The sequence below is a fragment of the Daphnia carinata genome, chromosome 2 (assembly GCF_022539665.2).
Source record: "Daphnia carinata strain CSIRO-1 chromosome 2, CSIRO_AGI_Dcar_HiC_V3, whole genome shotgun sequence".
Taxonomy (NCBI): domain Eukaryota; kingdom Metazoa; phylum Arthropoda; class Branchiopoda; order Diplostraca; family Daphniidae; genus Daphnia; species Daphnia carinata.
Window position 1 is genome coordinate 1,864,763 of NC_081332.1, and position 15,199 is coordinate 1,879,961.

The 15,199-nt window shown below is 40.8% G+C and overlaps 5 protein-coding genes and 1 long non-coding RNA gene across 7 annotated transcripts in view; 4 read left to right on the forward strand and 2 right to left on the reverse strand.

Annotated features, from left to right (window-relative positions):
• The window catches only part of LOC132087783 (uncharacterized), a 31,314-nt gene that overhangs the window by 4,162 nt on the left and 11,953 nt on the right, over window positions 1-15,199 (forward strand). The window lies entirely within an intron of this gene.
• LOC130685856 (coagulation factor IX-like) lies at window positions 1,036-2,418 on the reverse strand. 2 transcript variants are annotated; one of them, XM_059494279.1, is made up of 6 exons: window positions 2,308-2,418; window positions 2,093-2,249; window positions 1,888-2,035; window positions 1,710-1,820; window positions 1,519-1,651; window positions 1,036-1,453 (listed from the first exon to the last, which is right to left on the reverse strand). In XM_059494279.1, the coding sequence occupies exons 1-6, from the start codon at window positions 2,354-2,356 to the stop codon at window positions 1,113-1,115; spliced, it is 939 nt and encodes a 312-aa protein (XP_059350262.1). In that variant the 5' UTR covers window positions 2,357-2,418; the 3' UTR covers window positions 1,036-1,112. The 2 variants fall into 2 exon arrangements, with proteins under 2 accessions (XP_059350262.1, XP_057365127.1); XM_057509144.1 differs by having other exon boundaries at window positions 1,036-1,456.
• Window positions 3,692-4,554, forward strand: LOC130685877 (2-iminobutanoate/2-iminopropanoate deaminase-like). The gene is made up of 5 exons (XM_057509164.1): window positions 3,692-3,852; window positions 3,917-4,077; window positions 4,148-4,216; window positions 4,281-4,336; window positions 4,397-4,554. The coding sequence occupies exons 1-5, from the start codon at window positions 3,785-3,787 to the stop codon at window positions 4,460-4,462; spliced, it is 420 nt and encodes a 139-aa protein (XP_057365147.1). The 5' UTR covers window positions 3,692-3,784; the 3' UTR covers window positions 4,463-4,554.
• LOC130685874 (signal recognition particle 19 kDa protein-like) lies at window positions 4,548-5,305 on the reverse strand. Its single transcript, XM_057509162.1, has 3 exons — window positions 5,165-5,305; window positions 4,801-5,057; window positions 4,548-4,733 (listed from the first exon to the last, which is right to left on the reverse strand). The coding sequence occupies exons 1-3, from the start codon at window positions 5,224-5,226 to the stop codon at window positions 4,600-4,602; spliced, it is 453 nt and encodes a 150-aa protein (XP_057365145.1). The 5' UTR covers window positions 5,227-5,305; the 3' UTR covers window positions 4,548-4,599.
• LOC130685859 (CAAX prenyl protease 2-like) lies at window positions 5,456-6,806 on the forward strand. Its single transcript, XM_057509147.2, has 6 exons — window positions 5,456-5,663; window positions 5,723-5,825; window positions 5,893-6,037; window positions 6,098-6,265; window positions 6,320-6,388; window positions 6,456-6,806. The coding sequence occupies exons 1-6, from the start codon at window positions 5,566-5,568 to the stop codon at window positions 6,707-6,709; spliced, it is 837 nt and encodes a 278-aa protein (XP_057365130.1). The 5' UTR covers window positions 5,456-5,565; the 3' UTR covers window positions 6,710-6,806.
• LOC130685850 (GATOR complex protein NPRL2-like) lies at window positions 6,978-15,065 on the forward strand. The gene is made up of 9 exons (XM_057509136.2): window positions 6,978-7,537; window positions 7,629-7,746; window positions 7,825-8,073; window positions 8,133-8,269; window positions 8,342-8,439; window positions 8,510-8,640; window positions 8,720-8,762; window positions 8,834-8,960; window positions 9,072-15,065. The coding sequence occupies exons 1-9, from the start codon at window positions 7,475-7,477 to the stop codon at window positions 9,249-9,251; spliced, it is 1,146 nt and encodes a 381-aa protein (XP_057365119.1). The 5' UTR covers window positions 6,978-7,474; the 3' UTR covers window positions 9,252-15,065.

The following is a 15,199-nucleotide window of genomic DNA, read 5'->3' on the forward strand; positions in this document are numbered from 1 at the left end:
TTCGAAAATTAGTTAACTCAATGTAGTTATGTTTTTGACTGAATTACCCCAAGACGCATGAAGCTGTGGTAACGATCCACTTCTCGCTGTAAATGAATCCACCGCAAAAATGACGGCCGTTTTCAGTAATCGAAACGACGTAAGGAAATTGTCCTTCGTACGCGATCCCACCTTCGATGATGCGGCCATTAAAAGCCACTGGAACCGCTTTAAAACATCGTATGCAATTAATTATAGAACACGAATGAATGTCGCTAATTGAACTTACCTGTGACTGAGCACGCGATAATGAACAAAAGGAGGACGCAGTAATTCATGGTTATACTCATCAGCTACTGTTCAGCATATGTAAATGCCTTCGTAAAATACCGATTGTTTTAATAACTAAATGGCCTTCTATAAATAATATGCAATTCAACCACTGAACGTTGAACTTTGCCGATAGCAAAGTGATTGACGTATTTGAGCACTTTGAATAAAGAAGGTGCCAGCGTTGTGCTGCTCTTCAGCTCTGCATACAATGTTGATAATCGAAAGCCAAGTTCACGTATGGCGTGTTTACAGTCTGCATGTGTAAACAAATTGACAAGTAACGAGACTGTATTTGTTGATATTCAACATTACACGTTTGAAACGAGTTTTATGTAAACTTCTCATGTCTGTATACATCTCTATCAAACTGTTTGGGCAGCAAAGTGTTTCACCTTCACAATTGACTTGTTGGGGACACTATGCAAGCCTGAATTAATTATTTCCTACCTCCAGAGACATCGTATAAATTAAGACAAGAAACAGCTTTTCTCGAACTTTCTTTATGTCGAACGTAGGCGTCTCATCCAATCATCACATATCTCGCATCCGAGCATTCCAAATCTCTGTTATCTATTGTATTGTTTAAAATGCTGATGTCCAACTGGGGTGCTGACATGTAACTTGTATTACGTTTAAAACGTTGTATCTGAAACGACTTTCGATCGAATTGCACCACACAAGACGTCCGTTCAAATTGAATTGTTTCATTATACCCCCATGATGTTATAAACAAAAATCCTTTTGTATTGTACAACACGACAAGACATTAACTCTTTTCAATATATAATTTGCAATATAGCTTAAGGAATAACTGGAGAAACCTCCCCCACTGTTGTAGCAGCATCCGTCACAGTTGAAACTACGGGTTCTGTAACAGTCGTGACGACCGACTCTGCTGTTGTCACAGCATTCGTGTTGGTGGTTCCAGGCTCTTGGGTAGTGACGCTGCTATTATCCAATTCCTGCTGGCCGGCTGTCTTTATAAACCAAGAATAGTAGACGGACAAGCGAGTGTACACGCTGGATTGATCCACGGAACAGCCTCTGTTCTTCGACATGACGCCCACCACTATCGGTTTGCTGTTAATGTATTGAACCAAAGGTGATCCTTCGTCGTACTGACACGGTGCACCAGCGATGGCTGCTGGAAAATTAAAAATTTCATTAGGATTTTAATCGATTTACGTGTAATAGACGTATAGCTACAGGTAGAAGCTGCAGTGTTTGTGCATATCATCGTTGCCAATTGGAAGTCTGATCCGGTGTAATCCCCGCATTCCATTCCATTTTGGATCATCGTCGTGGCGTAGTGAAGTTTCGTCGATTCAAATCCTCCTTCCTAATAAATAATTTTTAAAATTCAGGATCTATTATTTCCGTCGATGAACGACCCATACCTGAGTGGCACCCCATCCCATGATTGTGGCTTCAGGATTCGTCATATCAACTTCGTTGTAATTGATGAAGTAAACTCCATTGGGCGTGACGTAAGTGATGTTATTCGTCAACTGTAAATAATATTAGCCTTAAACGCATTGATCAAACAACAGCAGCAAGAAGAAGCGTGTCACATACCTGAAGAAGGGCGACATCATGGAGCTTATTAGTGGCATCGTATTCGCTAAAAGGAACGAGTCGATAAACTGCGTGGATTTCTTCATGAGGATCCAGTACAGTTAAATCCTGCTGTCCAGTAACTACTTTCAGGTTACTCGCAGTTTTTCTAAACATGACGTGAACAAGGTAAATTGTGATTTATAATCTTTGTGAACAATCTTACCCAACGATGCACGAGGCTGTCGTGACGATCCATTTCTCGCTGTAAATGAAGCCACTGCAAACATGTCGATTGTTTTCAGTCAAGGAGACGATGTATGGAAATTGCCCAGGTGAGGCGATCTCACCGCCTATGATGCGTTCATCGTGAGTCGGTGCTCCTGGTTAGAAAAGGGGACAACATTATGAACGTTTGATAGACAAATGATTGCTGAATACCTGCACTAAGGTAAAGGACGGAGAACAGGTAGGCAATAGCGAATTTCATTGTTCTTGATGGAATGAACTTCGATTGAACGGTGTTCTTTTAAAACGCAGCTTATTTATTACATTGCGTACGATCCTATCGCAGTAATTAACTTCCATGTGATCTTTTAAGATCGATAACGAAACGAAAAGAGGAGTCACTCTTTTCTAAATGACGCAACAGTTTGACGTCATACCTTACAGTAATAGGATTGAGTAAATGGGGCATCATCATTCCATGGACTGTGCTTAAAGAAAAACAGGAACTGGTTTGTGATTGTTAAGTGTGATTGGGTCCATCGAATCCAATGCTTGTATAGGTCTGTTATTTGTCAAAACTGCTGCGCATAACATACGCCCTGTTTGTTCTCCAATAGCATTAAGGTCTCACTTATATGCTTAGGCACTGACCGCAATGCCGATTCCATATCTATAGACTTACGTAACGTATTGTGTTTATCTAACCCATGTTTTCAACAGCTTTCACACGGTTCTACATTTTTGGTTCGAGTATAATCTGATGTATAATTTCAAAATCAATAAAAAAATCATTTCGTTTAACGGATCGACATCCTTTAGCTCAATTCATATGTTTTTATGCTATGAGGCCTTCTCTGCATGAACTGGTTTTACCGGATATGCAAATCACTCAAGAAAATCTGACAGAATGGCTGCCAACTTACGCAAGAGTAAAGTGCAACCGTATCACTTAAACTCAAAAATCCCAAAGATCATTCGAGTACAACACATCGTAATAGTCCAGCATATCGGATACGTGCTGTAGTTTAATCTAATAATTATCGAACTATCACTGGACCTGTTGCTCAGTGCCCTAGAGGACTTTCCTCTTTGTCACTTGTTGAACGCATGCGGGCACGTAGTCAAAGCCTTTTTAATCATTTGATATTAGTCGTATGTAGGACATTGCATCTCTGAAACATTCAAATCAAAAATATTTTTAAGCCCGACTAAATAAGCCCGACTAAATAAGCCCGACTTTTCTTAGTCGGGCTTAAAAAAATTTTCTGCAAAAACTGATACTCATCCGACTTGGTTGGATATCTCAGGATATACTCAAAATTCAATGCTTATTCCGGGAAAATTGCTATATTTTTCATTTAGTTAATCGTTTTTGAAATAAGCCGAGTAATTAACGCATTGCTAGCACGCCAGTACGCTATAGCGATAGCGCGATGCAGCAAAAAAATTGTATTTAGAGAATTAACTAGAAATCTGACCGGGAGATGGCGATAGTAGTAAAACAGGAAAAAAGGAAATCGTTCAAAATCGAGAATGTCGCCTTCGCCATCTGATGGAAAAGATTGTAACAACAAGGTTATTTTGCGAAGTTGGCAAAATATCCGTCGGGAAATCGGATAGCCTGTTGCTCACAGAATCTCTGTCGATTGATAGCATAGTTTGTGTTTCAATCAAGATTTGAACCTCAATCATGTCGAACACCATTTTGCGTCGCATTATTCACTCATCGTTTGCTCCAGCAGCCATCGGTCCATATAGGTAATATTTTCTTAAGCACTGTACACTGTACAAATTAGCTTATCTTACATTGCCATCCCAATAGTCAAGCTGTTCTCGTGGACAAAACATTATACATCTCTGGACAATTGGGCCTTGATGCCCAAACTGGGTCGCTAGTTCCTGGAGGAGTTGAAGCTGAAGCAAAGAAAGCCTTAGACAACATGGGGCACATTTTGGAAGCAGCTGGAATTTCCTACAAAAATGGTATCTAAAATGTTTGGCACAGACAGAATAATTTTCATCACCATTTCCATACTTCTGGATCATATTTTAGTTGTCAAGACTACTGTTTTGCTTGCAGACATTAATGACTTTGGCAAAGTAAATGAAATATATCGCCAATGTAAGTTGTGTCCCATATTTATATTTTATAGCACAACTGGTTTATAGAAATTTGTTGCATTCAGATTTTACAGACAACTTTCCTGCCCGTGCTGCCTACCAGGTTGCTGCTTTACCTAGGGTATGTGATTAAAAATTGTATCCATTATGATCGAGTTAATAAGAATTCTCAAAAAAATAGGCTGGAAGGGTTGAAATTGAAGCTGTTGCTGTTGTTGGGGTGATTGAAGACATGGCGAAACTGTGAGAAGTTTAAAGTTTGTTAGGATCTACTATTATTGTTAAAATATTTTTGTTCACACAGAGAACTTAAAATAGAAAAGCTCAAACAGTTTATAATGTAATTTCATTTATTTTCATCAATCCTAATACACAGTTGTCCCATTAACGTCTTCCTCCTTTGCCTTTCTTCTTACCACCACCACCCTGGCCGGCTGCTTGTCCGTCTCCACTTGACTTGAAGACTCTGCTTTTTAAATGGGGAATTTTCTCTCCGATGTATAAAAACAATGAATCTCCTGTTGTAAATATGTCATCATGTCAATCATATTAATCTGTTTTTTTAACTTGTACTGTTTATCTTACTGGTGGGAAATCCTGGATTGACAGGAGATCCATCCTCATTTTTCAGCTGGACCCTTACTCTTCCACGCATTTCCTCTTCTTTGCTTGATTCCCTTGAGTAGAACTTGGGTTCAACTCCTACCTTGAAATTTGCGGCTTGCAAGACATCGCTTATTTCGTTACAAGTAGGTCGCTCAACCGCACGGGATTTAGGAACTCGGCGGCCAGCTACCCTCGTCTTACTACTGTCAATGTATGCAGGGTAAATACAGATCCATCTGTCAAAGAAAATACCGGAAAGAAGGTTACTGAATGGTTTTGAAAAAGAAAATACCCAAACTTTGCTTGATACAAAGTCTAAGCTAAATTGCATGGACATGATTACCTTTCAGGATCGCTAGGTTTTTTATTTGGATTGAAAGAACTTCTTGTGAAAGTGGCAGCCATTTTTCGAAGTCAACATCAGCATACGGAGTGACGTGCACAAGTAAACAGACGACTTTAAAAATTGCACGTGCTTTACCTACCTACCACTAGAGGGTACAAGTTTTAAAGCAGACGAAAAGGAATTTCCGATCGTTTAGGAACTGACAAACCGCGAATACGGGTAGTGTCATCTTCTTTCGATTTACCATTTCACACAACTATAAGAATTCTGATATTTACATTTTTATTTATTATTTATATACTTGTCATATAAAACAATTGTGTAATGGGCTACGCAGTTGAAATCGCTCATGATGATCAAACCTTGATTGCCTAACAGTGAACAGAATCAGTACCATCATGGATGAGAGCTGTTCTAAAACAGCAAATTTGTCCTGCTTTATACTTTCTTCTGTCTATGTTGGAAGCCTCTATATTTGGAAGTCAACTGAAGATAGGTATTTTTTTAATTCAAACCTTTAAACATATCTATTCATATTGTTTTTGATTCTTTCAGAAATCACCCCAAAACTGTGATCCGGAGGTTTATCAGTGCATTCTGCATGTTGTTTGTAGCCCCAGGAATTGTTTACATTACATTAAAATTTATGAACCCCAAGGTGAAAGTTTTTTGCCACTTTTTCAAAACTTTAGACATTAATAATATATGATTCTTTAAAATTTTAGGAATCAATTGATCTTCTAAGTTTATTGGGTTTAAGATATAATGGCTTATTGTCAGCCATCTCACTACCAGTTCTTTTGACTTCTGTCCTTTTTTTAGGACCAATCACTATCACATTTTTCGATGGATCATGGAAAGATATGTTTAGTGAGTTAAATTTAACAGTGTATGTAAGTGGGATTAAAAAAAAATATTCCTTGGTTACAGGGGCAGAGTGTTGGAAGACGAACCTGCAAGATATATTATGGATTCGCAATCAAATTGTCGCCCCGATCTCGGAAGAATTTACATTTCGAGCATGCATGCTTCCCCAGCTGCTCAAATGCTATTTAACTTCACAAGCCGTTCTAGTCAGCCCGTTGTTCTTTGGAGTTGGTAAGATTATACAGTTTTTGTATGAGAATGATGATTAAAGCTTTTTAATTTTAGGGCATTTCCACCATATGATTGAGCGTTGGCGACAGGGCATGCCATTGTTGCAGTCTCTACTTGTCTCTTGTAATATTAAAAACTTGGACGTTATTTTAAGGAAAAGAATATAACGTGCTTTTTTTTATCGCTTTAGGTTTTCAGTTTGCCTACACTACTCTCTTCGGAATGTATGCGGCGTTTTTATTTATTCGCACAAATCATGTCGTGGCGCCGTGCGTGGCGCATGCGTTCTGTAACGTCATGGGTTTTCCCGATTTTGGTGAGATTGGTCGGCAAACAGGTTGGAAAAGGATCGTATTGGCTTCAGCATTCGTTGGCGGCCTTGTAGGGTGGTACCTCCTACTATGGCCTTTAACTGAACCTACACTCTATCACAATAACCCATGAGAATTCATACGGGATGCTAGCGGCAGTCGTGTTACAACAAACTAAACACTACCATAAAACGGTGCTTTAGCAGAGGTAATAAAACGCGTGGAAATAACTTGCTTCTATGCCGCAAACGTATTTTGTAACGCATTTAATATCATCTATTACCATTAAAGAAAGCCAAAATACGTGAAAAACAAAAAATAAAGCTGGTGCGGTAACTATACACTTAGAAGCCAATGTTGCTTCTAAGAAAGATAAGATGTTCCGCGCTAGATGGCGCTATTGCTGTGGTTTTCATTTTGCATATTTTGGAGATTCTGACCCTAGATGACACTATTGCTGTGGTTTCATTTGCATATTTTGGAGATTCTGATGCTAGATGGCACTATTCATGTTGTTTTCATTTGCATATTTTGGAGATTCTGAAAGCACCGGGTCGAAAGCGGTCGTTTTATCACAGTTCACCGATTGTTCTTTTTGATAAATCAGCAATAGCCCACCACAGACCTTCAAAGTTTCATTGGTTGGTCAAACTTAAATGAATTCATTTGTAAAATACGTTCCAATAGAATACGTATTACATGAAAATACCACCGTTCAAGTAAAGAAGACGATGCATGGTTTTTCAGATGGTACATAAAAAAGGAAGTAACCAAGCTAGTCATCAGCCACGTTTTCTTTCAGCGATCATTATTTCAGAAATTCCACGCTGGGTTTCTGTAAAACCCAGATGTTTGTGTAATGTAATCCAAGAATCTTGTTGGCTACTTAAAAAGAAAAATGATCAAAGCCATATTTTTTTCTGAGTTCCATCCAACTTTGGGACCTAAAATAAGCTATCAGGTACTTTGTTTCTAAACATTTTAATTATGTTCTGTCTAACACGGAAAATTAAAAATGTATTTTTTTTTTTAAATTTCTTAATGTGAACTAGGTGCCAGAAGACTATGTGTCTAAGGAAATATTTGATGCAGTTAGTGTTTATATCATTCCTAAAGAGCAACTAGATAGCTGCATCATTACAGTGAATGTATTGGGGCACAAGATAACAGGTAAGATGTGTGCAGTTTACTCATAGTGCCTCATTTTTGATTTTTTTTAACTTTCCTTAACTCTTTCATCTTTCGTAGGATATCCTGTGCGCATATCAGATGAAAAGTATCCACGCAATTTTTTGATTTTCAATCTGTGTTTTGTGTGTGATTCTGATGCCAGAACCGTACAATTTGAGCTAGTTGTGAGGAAGTTAGCTGAGCATTTGGTGACTCTGGAAGTGGAACAAAACTTTCTGTCCACCGAATCTAACAGAGCATTGCTGCCCAAAATTTTAGGCCAAATTCTCAGTGATCTCAATCGTTGTGGGTTGTGCACGGTCACAGGTAAATCAAGATAATTTATTTTTGTTTTCCTATTTACTCACCCTCCTTTTAAAAATTAGTTGGGACGTCAACGTTACACCTGAAAGTAATTCAGGTTGCTGCCGAGCCTCCTCCGGTATTTGACCACCACGTTCCAGTGTTCACATCGGAATTTGCTCCGTTAAAGCAAGATTATTGGGACTTAACAACTAAACAGGTGTTTATTTGATAAAACAAACGATCTTTGACAAAATCTTTACACATACAACTGGTTTTGGGACGAGTGTAGGTATTACCATACATCGATGGACGCAGTCACGTTGCCAGAGTTGCGATCGAGGCCGACGTGGACATCGGTTTGGTCAAGGCCTGTATTCAGAATCTCCTGTAAGCAAATCTATTCTATTAATCCCCCGTGTTAACAATCTCCCTTATAGATTCTTCTCTTCGTTTTTAGATATTATGGGGTCGTCCAACTCATTCCTATCTTCCAGTACAGCAATATGTATGCTGCTACACCCAAACTTAGAGAATTACCCATGAATCCAGAACTGAGTAGAGAATGCATCACTTTCGTCGCCAAATCTGGTACTCATTTGTCTTGTTTTATTGATTATTTATTCATCTTCTATATTGAAACATTTCAATCCTTATTTAACTGCTCTAGATAGACACCCGCCTTCATTTAGAGATGTTTTCCAAATGTACTGGTGAGTTGATTCTTATCTCGTTTTCACTACGCAAACTGAACTAACGAACCTTTTTCGTTCTTTCGTAACAGTGGGATGACTTACGGTACTACCATCAGAGATCTGTGTGTGCGCTTCAATCCGCACTCACTCCGCATCGACGAGCACCGACTAGTTCAGTTTGGCGTCCTGCAAGGCATCATTCGCCGGATTTGCAAGGTTAGTGTGTGCCTTACTCTCTCTTTTCCTGGGACTCCTATCGAGTTAACACGTTCCCGATGAACTGTCCGTTTTTTGTTTTTCTCGCCGTTTTTCTTTTGAATGGGTCAGTATCCGGTGTATAAACCGGAGACGCAACGTGGATCCCATAAGAAACAAATGACCTCGTTGCATCGATTGTGCACCGGAGTGGCCTCATACGATGAGATCTGCTGTCGAACTGGATTGTCCTATCACGAATTGGACGAAAAAATCGAAGCCGATGCCGACATCTGCGTTCTTTGGAAATGAAATGTGTTAACGCTCCCCTTTGAATTCAATTCTTTTTATCCCATAGCCCCTTCGATTTTCGTTTCAACCAAACCATTTTTTTTTTTTTTATTGGCGCATTTCATTCCAAAATGAACAGTTCAACGTTCCCGGATTGAACTCCCTCCTTTTTCTTTTTCATCCTTTGCAATCGGATGCCTCTTTTTGATTGCGCAACACAAGACCTAAGTCAGCCGTTCGTGGCTATCGTCACGTTTTTAAATGGACGGACGTCGGACGGGAACAACCCGCACGGAGGGTTAGTTCGATATGTTCTTCCCACCGTTTCTCGCAATCGAAAAACAAGAGAGGAGAGGGTATAGAGAGAGAGAGAGAGTCGACGATACATTGGAATTTCCCCCCTTCGCTTCCCCGTAGGTGAGGGGCACTCACGCAGGCGAGTAGTATTTCCAGACAGCCGTAGAACAGACGATGTACCAGTAAATCTGTCCCGCTTAAAGTTTTGACAATCTTCTTTTTTCTTTTTTGCTGGCCGTTAAAATGCTTGGGGAGGGTTTAGAAATGGGAACAAGAAAAACACAAAATTTTCAAAACACACACACACACACACACACTACAAAAGATAGGACTACGCATACTCTTTGTCCCTATTGGCCGTCTGCCAAAAATTCCTCTTGAAAAAAAAAAAAAACGAAAGAAAAGAGACCCTAATAAGATTTACACGCATCAACATGGGCGCGATGGTAGAGAGAAATATTACAAGCAACAAAAAAAGATAAAAGCCTCTTTTCACTGTTTGAAAAAAAGCAACATCGAGAGCGTCCATGCCCTCTTGGCATGCGAGGCTTCCGTTCGTGAGAGAGAGATGCCGCGTTCGTCTTTTTTTTTTTTTTCATTCTCGGTCCGCTCTTAAACTAGCAGACAAGAGTTTATGCTGATAAGGAGTCGACAAGCTTGTCGACAAGTGTTATGTCGGGCGAACCGACACGGCGGTCACAACCCACCCACTTGGGCCTATCTCAATGGCCGTATGAAACACTTCTGCCACGACGTGTATGACTATGTTTTTGAAGAGGAGAACTAATCCACCATCTTTTGCCTTACGTTTCTGCACCATATGTGGCCTTTTCTTTTTGAATATGCTAATCTCGTTAATTAAGAACCGTTTGAATTTGGGGATTTTAAAAAAAAAAAAGCCTGGGCAACGGTCTTATGTTACTGCCGCTTCCTGCGTGAACATAAGACGGCGTGATTTTTTTTTTTTTTTTTTTCTGGGTGCACCCGGCACAGGGACGATTAGATGTCGATCGATTTCCTACCAACAGATTAACCCTATCCCAACCCGTAGATGTATGCGCATATTTTCCATTTGAATCGGCTATCCTGTTGTTCGTCGTCTCTATATAACACCCGCCGGGAAATGGCCGATTACGGCGGCTGTTTTTAGCGTTGGCAATCAAAGACGTTCGTTAACATGCCATTTCTAGTCTGCAATATGTAGACTAGACTCTCCTTTTTTTTTTATTATTATTTTTGATTATTTTCGATTCCTTCGCGCGTTGGTCTTGGATTACATTTTTCGAACTCTTGGCCGGGTCTTCATCATCGATCATTGACTGGGGCCATGCGGAACCGGCCGTCGATTCTTCCGAGGCGGAAAGTCGAGGACGGCCGCATCACCAGCACGAGTCTTGCGGTGGAGAAAAAGTTAGGGAAGGAAAAAATTTAAAAATCTGGTTGAAGAAGTCGTCACACAGACTAGAAGGGGGTGCTAATTTGAGAGCTTGATGGACGACACATTTCTCTCTCTCTCTCTCTCTCTCTCTCTCTCTCTCTCTCTCTCTCTCTCTCTCTCTCTCTCTCTCTCTCTCTCTCTCTCTCTCTCTCTCTCTCTCTCTCTCTCTCTCTCTCTCTCTCTCTCTCTCTCTCTCTCTCTCCCAAGTTATTTGCCCCCATCTTGTGCCACTGTCGAGACGAGTCGTACAAACCACACGCGGAAAGACAAACTCTTTCCATCTCATTACGCAGGCATATAACCCGTTCGGAAAAAAAAAAATTCGAAGGTCTTTTTCTTTCTTATCGTTTTCTTCTTCTTCTAACTGCACCCTCTTGTTTTCAGCAACTCCTATATCAAGGGCCCTGGGCAGGTCATCATTCTCTTTTTTAGCCCCGCTGGTTCCACATAGTCGCCGTTAAGTATAATGTAGACATAACCCCTGAGCGCGCAGTTTGTGTTAGGTACGGTTACACGAGTGGGGGGGAGGGAGACACACAAAAACACACATGGAGTCGAGTTGTTTCGAAATGGCTACAGAAACGAGACAAGAGAGAGAGAGAGAGAGACAAGGGGGTACGAGAGAGAGAAACGAACAGAGAAATGGAGACAAGCAGATTGCGTATCCTCTTCGACTTTGTGTTTCGTGCACCCATAACGCAGGTCTCCATTTTCTATTGGCCCTTTTTTTTTTTTTGTTTGAATTTTTTTGCGCCCGGATATGACCTGTCGCGCCCGCCGACTTGCACGGCCCTTTTTTTTTTTTCTTCTGAAACTTAGCACAAACGAATGTAGACACGGAGTCAGCGCTATTCGGTCCGTCTTCCGAGAAACGGGCAGAATTAGAAAATCGTTCTCTTCTTCTTCTTCTTTGAGTGATGCTCCTCTGTTTTCATGAATGATAGATGAACTTTTTTCATCGTCAGGCAGTTTATCAAACTCCGAGCAAAAACGTCATTAATATTTAAAAAAAACAAAAAACAAGATGGCGTGTTCGAACGAAAATCCTTAGGCCTGGTAACATCACACCAACGGGTTTGCGCAACCCAAACCGGAAAAAGAACATTCATTCATTGTAAATGAAAACAATGAATTCACAGCCAATGGCAATAATTCATTTTTGTTTTAAATAGTAAGAAATAGCCGAGTCATTTGTTTTTTGGATGGATGGATGTACTTGAACGTAATTGCGTATGCGGGCGACAGATGAAACCGAAACTTAGTCAAACATTGAACACCTCAGCAAGAAGAACTGTTGCGATAGTAATAGTGGATGATGATGGTCGTGCTGCGTACACAATAAGTCGATGCCTGTTGAAAGAGGAGCTCTCACTGGCTGCTGCTGCTGCTGCTGCTGGATGAGTCACGATGCAGATCCGATGAAACGCACAGACAAGCAAATGGAGGCAAAGAAGTCATCGACACTCGCATTCAGCCGCACGACGTGTTCCATGGCGACGGCCAGACCGCGCAACCGCCTGTCCTAATCAGTTAATTCAATCATCATCACTATAGTATCCCTAGCCCGCTGAACGATACCGAAGAAACAAAGACGGACACATTCAAAAAAGAAAAAAACAACAACAGCCATTTGCATAGACAAACACGTTGAGACAAGTTGAACGTCCGGGTGTCCGATTCTGAACGGACTGACGTTGCCTCATTTTTTTTTTTCTGTCTGATGTTATCAGAACGACCCGTTATGAAGTGATACTTGTTGACAGCTCGGCCAACAAGTTGACGACCAATCAGCGCTGATTTAACTTAACCAGACTTGACTAAGGCAGTCAACACCGAAAAGGCTTTTGCATTTGCGTGTTGTTGAATGCTCTTTTTTCTTGTTTATTGGGGTGACAACGAATGATCTAATAACGAATAGCCCCCCCCCCTCTCCCCACGCATTGTGTCATCTCAAAATATTCAAGCGAACATTTGCATGCGAAGGGTCGAAGATGACCGGAATCGAAAGCGACAACGAGACATCCCCCTTTTTTCTTTTTCGTTGACGCCATCACGGAATTCCCCCGTCGTAACGGAACAGAACAGACAAGGAAATAAAGAAATAAGGGTGGGGGGTTTCTCGTAATACTGTTGGTTAATAACATGCAACCACATCAGCGCTATAGAGGGAAGGATGTGAAAGGGGGAGGAAGATCTTTGAACGACGACAAGTCCCTCAGCCATGTACCAATGATTTACTATTAGGCCTAAAAAAAAAAAAGAAAAGACTAACGCATACTTCCGCAACATGCGTCCGCAGTTTTCGAAAAATGCTCTCCTTTCTTTCCCTAACGAAACGTCAAGAATCGGAAATCGTTTCGTAGGCCTATTTAAGAGAGGTGAAAAGTCTTTCGACGTTCGTTTGTTTTCTTTTTTGCTGCTGTCCTATGGCGCCAGTAAGACATCGCAGCGTGTGTAGGCCTACATATCAGCTGTTGCTGCCTCTTTTTCTTGAGTTAGTACACGATTGAAACGAGTCTCGCCGGTAGGTCAGCACAATAAGATCTCAGCATTTTTTTTTTTTATGACAGGCCTAGACGTTCATGAGGATCGAGTTAAACAAAAACGAAGTAGGCCGCCATACGATGACGTTATACGCAGAGAAAGATGGAAATGTTTGAGCACTTGAGTTCAGATCGATGCACCTCATCCATGGCATTTCTATCGAAGCGGGTAAAAGAGAAAAAAAAAAAAGGGGGGAAATAGACGAGTTTGACACGCCCAACAAAACATTTCGAATGTATATATGCATCATATACAAAGGATAGAGAAGACGGGCTTGTGACAGCTGACACTGTGGTCCAGCACTGGCCCTTCTTTTTTGAGGCGGCGAGGGTGTCGGCGCTCCGTCTGTATAGAAAAAGGTCAGCGGCACCACAGCCGGCCCGTCATCGAATGTTTGCTGGACATCCTCTGATATTACATCGAGGCGATGACCTCATCCTTAATGTATATATAATCTATATACATTTTTCCCGCCTTGTCACACTAACGTAATGACTTTATGTACACACACACACACAAACGGCCGTATGTGCGTGGGTCTTTTTGATTTGAATAGAAAAAGAAAAACGTTTGAATAACACAGCGAATATAATCGAAATGGGCCGATCATTCGATATGAAAAAAAAAAAAAAAAAACGATTGTGCAGTTCATAATCTGTCTGCAACATCTACCGTTGTGAAAAAACAAAAACAAAAAAACATTCGAGTTACGGGATTCGTGTTGCCTTTGCCATTTAATACGTCGCGCATAGAACCGTGTAACCTCCCGATAACCCTCTTTCATTTATTTATTTTTTATATGGAAGGGCAATAAAAATGAAACAGCCGTGTGTATGGCCACCATAACTAATGGAGAGACGTCGGCGCAATTTGATACAAAATCATAATCCCCCAGTCCCCGTTTTTCTTTTTCCCAAATCGAATGTACATGCCTTCCGCACTGAACCGGTGAACTTGTTACTCAACGCATTCGGGGGTGGTTCTAATATCAACGTTCATAATAACTCACTTTCAGTTGTTTTCCAAACGAACAGGCATATTCGAATTATTGTGATGACTTAAACAAATTCCGTGTTATTTCATACGCCTGTTACAACGAAGCGCGTAATCAACGATTTGAATAGTGACGCAATGGGCCAACAGTAAAAAAAAGAGAGTTACGCACCATCGAGGTGATAATACTTTCGGTTTCATTTTCATATACTCGATGACGCCCTCATCCAACAGTTTCGCTCTTCTCATAAAGAAACTAAAAAGGCGGGGGAGCTTAACGAGCCAATAACAAACATTTTTTACTGCCCCCCCCCCCCCGTCCATCATTAACGCGGATCCATTACTTACTCGCCCCATAGATCTATATGTGCGACACGGATTTAAATAGTAAAAAAAAAAAAAAAAAAATGCAAACAAGTCATGGCTTCAAAATACGTAGGCCGATAACACAATACGCTTTTCTTTTCAATTTTCGATGGTGATGGCGGACCGGCGGCGGCGGCCTGATGGTTCCAGCGTATCCCGTTTCAAGGGGGTCCAGGCGTCTTACTGGCGACTTTGCACCGGGGGTCTTTTTTTTTTTTATTTTTATTTTTATACGCCCCCCCCCCCCTCTTCAGTAAATAGTCTCATATTGACTCGGCCCCCCCCCCCCCTTTTTTTTTTCTTTTCGCTTGGAAAAAAAAAATTATTTTTG

What these genes read in the sequence shown, in the direction of transcription:
- LOC130685856 (XM_057509144.1), bottom strand. Translation starts at nt 2,356, where the DNA reads ATGAAATTCGCTATTGCCTACCTGTTCTCCGTCCTTTACCTTAGTGCA. An exon ending in ACAGCCTCGTGCATCGTTGG is followed by an intron (nt 2,036 to 2,092) that starts GTAAGATTGTTC and finishes CGTCATGTTTAG; the next exon opens with AAAAACTGCGAGTAACCTGA. An exon ending in AAACACTGCAGCTTCTACCT is followed by an intron (nt 1,457 to 1,518) that starts GTAGCTATACGT and finishes TTAATTTTCCAG; the next exon opens with CAGCCATCGCTGGTGCACCG.
- LOC130685877 (XM_057509164.1), top strand. Translation starts at nt 3,785, where the DNA reads ATGTCGAACACCATTTTGCGTCGCATTATTCACTCATCGTTTGCTCCA. An exon ending in GCAGCCATCGGTCCATATAG is followed by an intron (nt 3,853 to 3,916) that starts GTAATATTTTCT and finishes CCATCCCAATAG; the next exon opens with TCAAGCTGTTCTCGTGGACA. An exon ending in AAATGAAATATATCGCCAAT is followed by an intron (nt 4,217 to 4,280) that starts GTAAGTTGTGTC and finishes TGTTGCATTCAG; the next exon opens with ATTTTACAGACAACTTTCCT.
- LOC130685874 (XM_057509162.1), bottom strand. Translation starts at nt 5,226, where the DNA reads ATGGCTGCCACTTTCACAAGAAGTTCTTTCAATCCAAATAAAAAACCT. An exon ending in AAACCTAGCGATCCTGAAAG is followed by an intron (nt 5,058 to 5,164) that starts GTAATCATGTCC and finishes TTTCTTTGACAG; the next exon opens with ATGGATCTGTATTTACCCTG. An exon ending in CAATCCAGGATTTCCCACCA is followed by an intron (nt 4,734 to 4,800) that starts GTAAGATAAACA and finishes TATTTACAACAG; the next exon opens with GAGATTCATTGTTTTTATAC.
- LOC130685859 (XM_057509147.2), top strand. Translation starts at nt 5,566, where the DNA reads ATGGATGAGAGCTGTTCTAAAACAGCAAATTTGTCCTGCTTTATACTT. An exon ending in TAAAATTTATGAACCCCAAG is followed by an intron (nt 5,826 to 5,892) that starts GTGAAAGTTTTT and finishes TTAAAATTTTAG; the next exon opens with GAATCAATTGATCTTCTAAG. An exon ending in ATCATGGAAAGATATGTTTA is followed by an intron (nt 6,038 to 6,097) that starts GTGAGTTAAATT and finishes CCTTGGTTACAG; the next exon opens with GGGCAGAGTGTTGGAAGACG.
- LOC130685850 (XM_057509136.2), top strand. Translation starts at nt 7,475, where the DNA reads ATGATCAAAGCCATATTTTTTTCTGAGTTCCATCCAACTTTGGGACCT. An exon ending in GGGACTTAACAACTAAACAG is followed by an intron (nt 8,270 to 8,341) that starts GTGTTTATTTGA and finishes GGACGAGTGTAG; the next exon opens with GTATTACCATACATCGATGG. An exon ending in TCATTCGCCGGATTTGCAAG is followed by an intron (nt 8,961 to 9,071) that starts GTTAGTGTGTGC and finishes TGAATGGGTCAG; the next exon opens with TATCCGGTGTATAAACCGGA.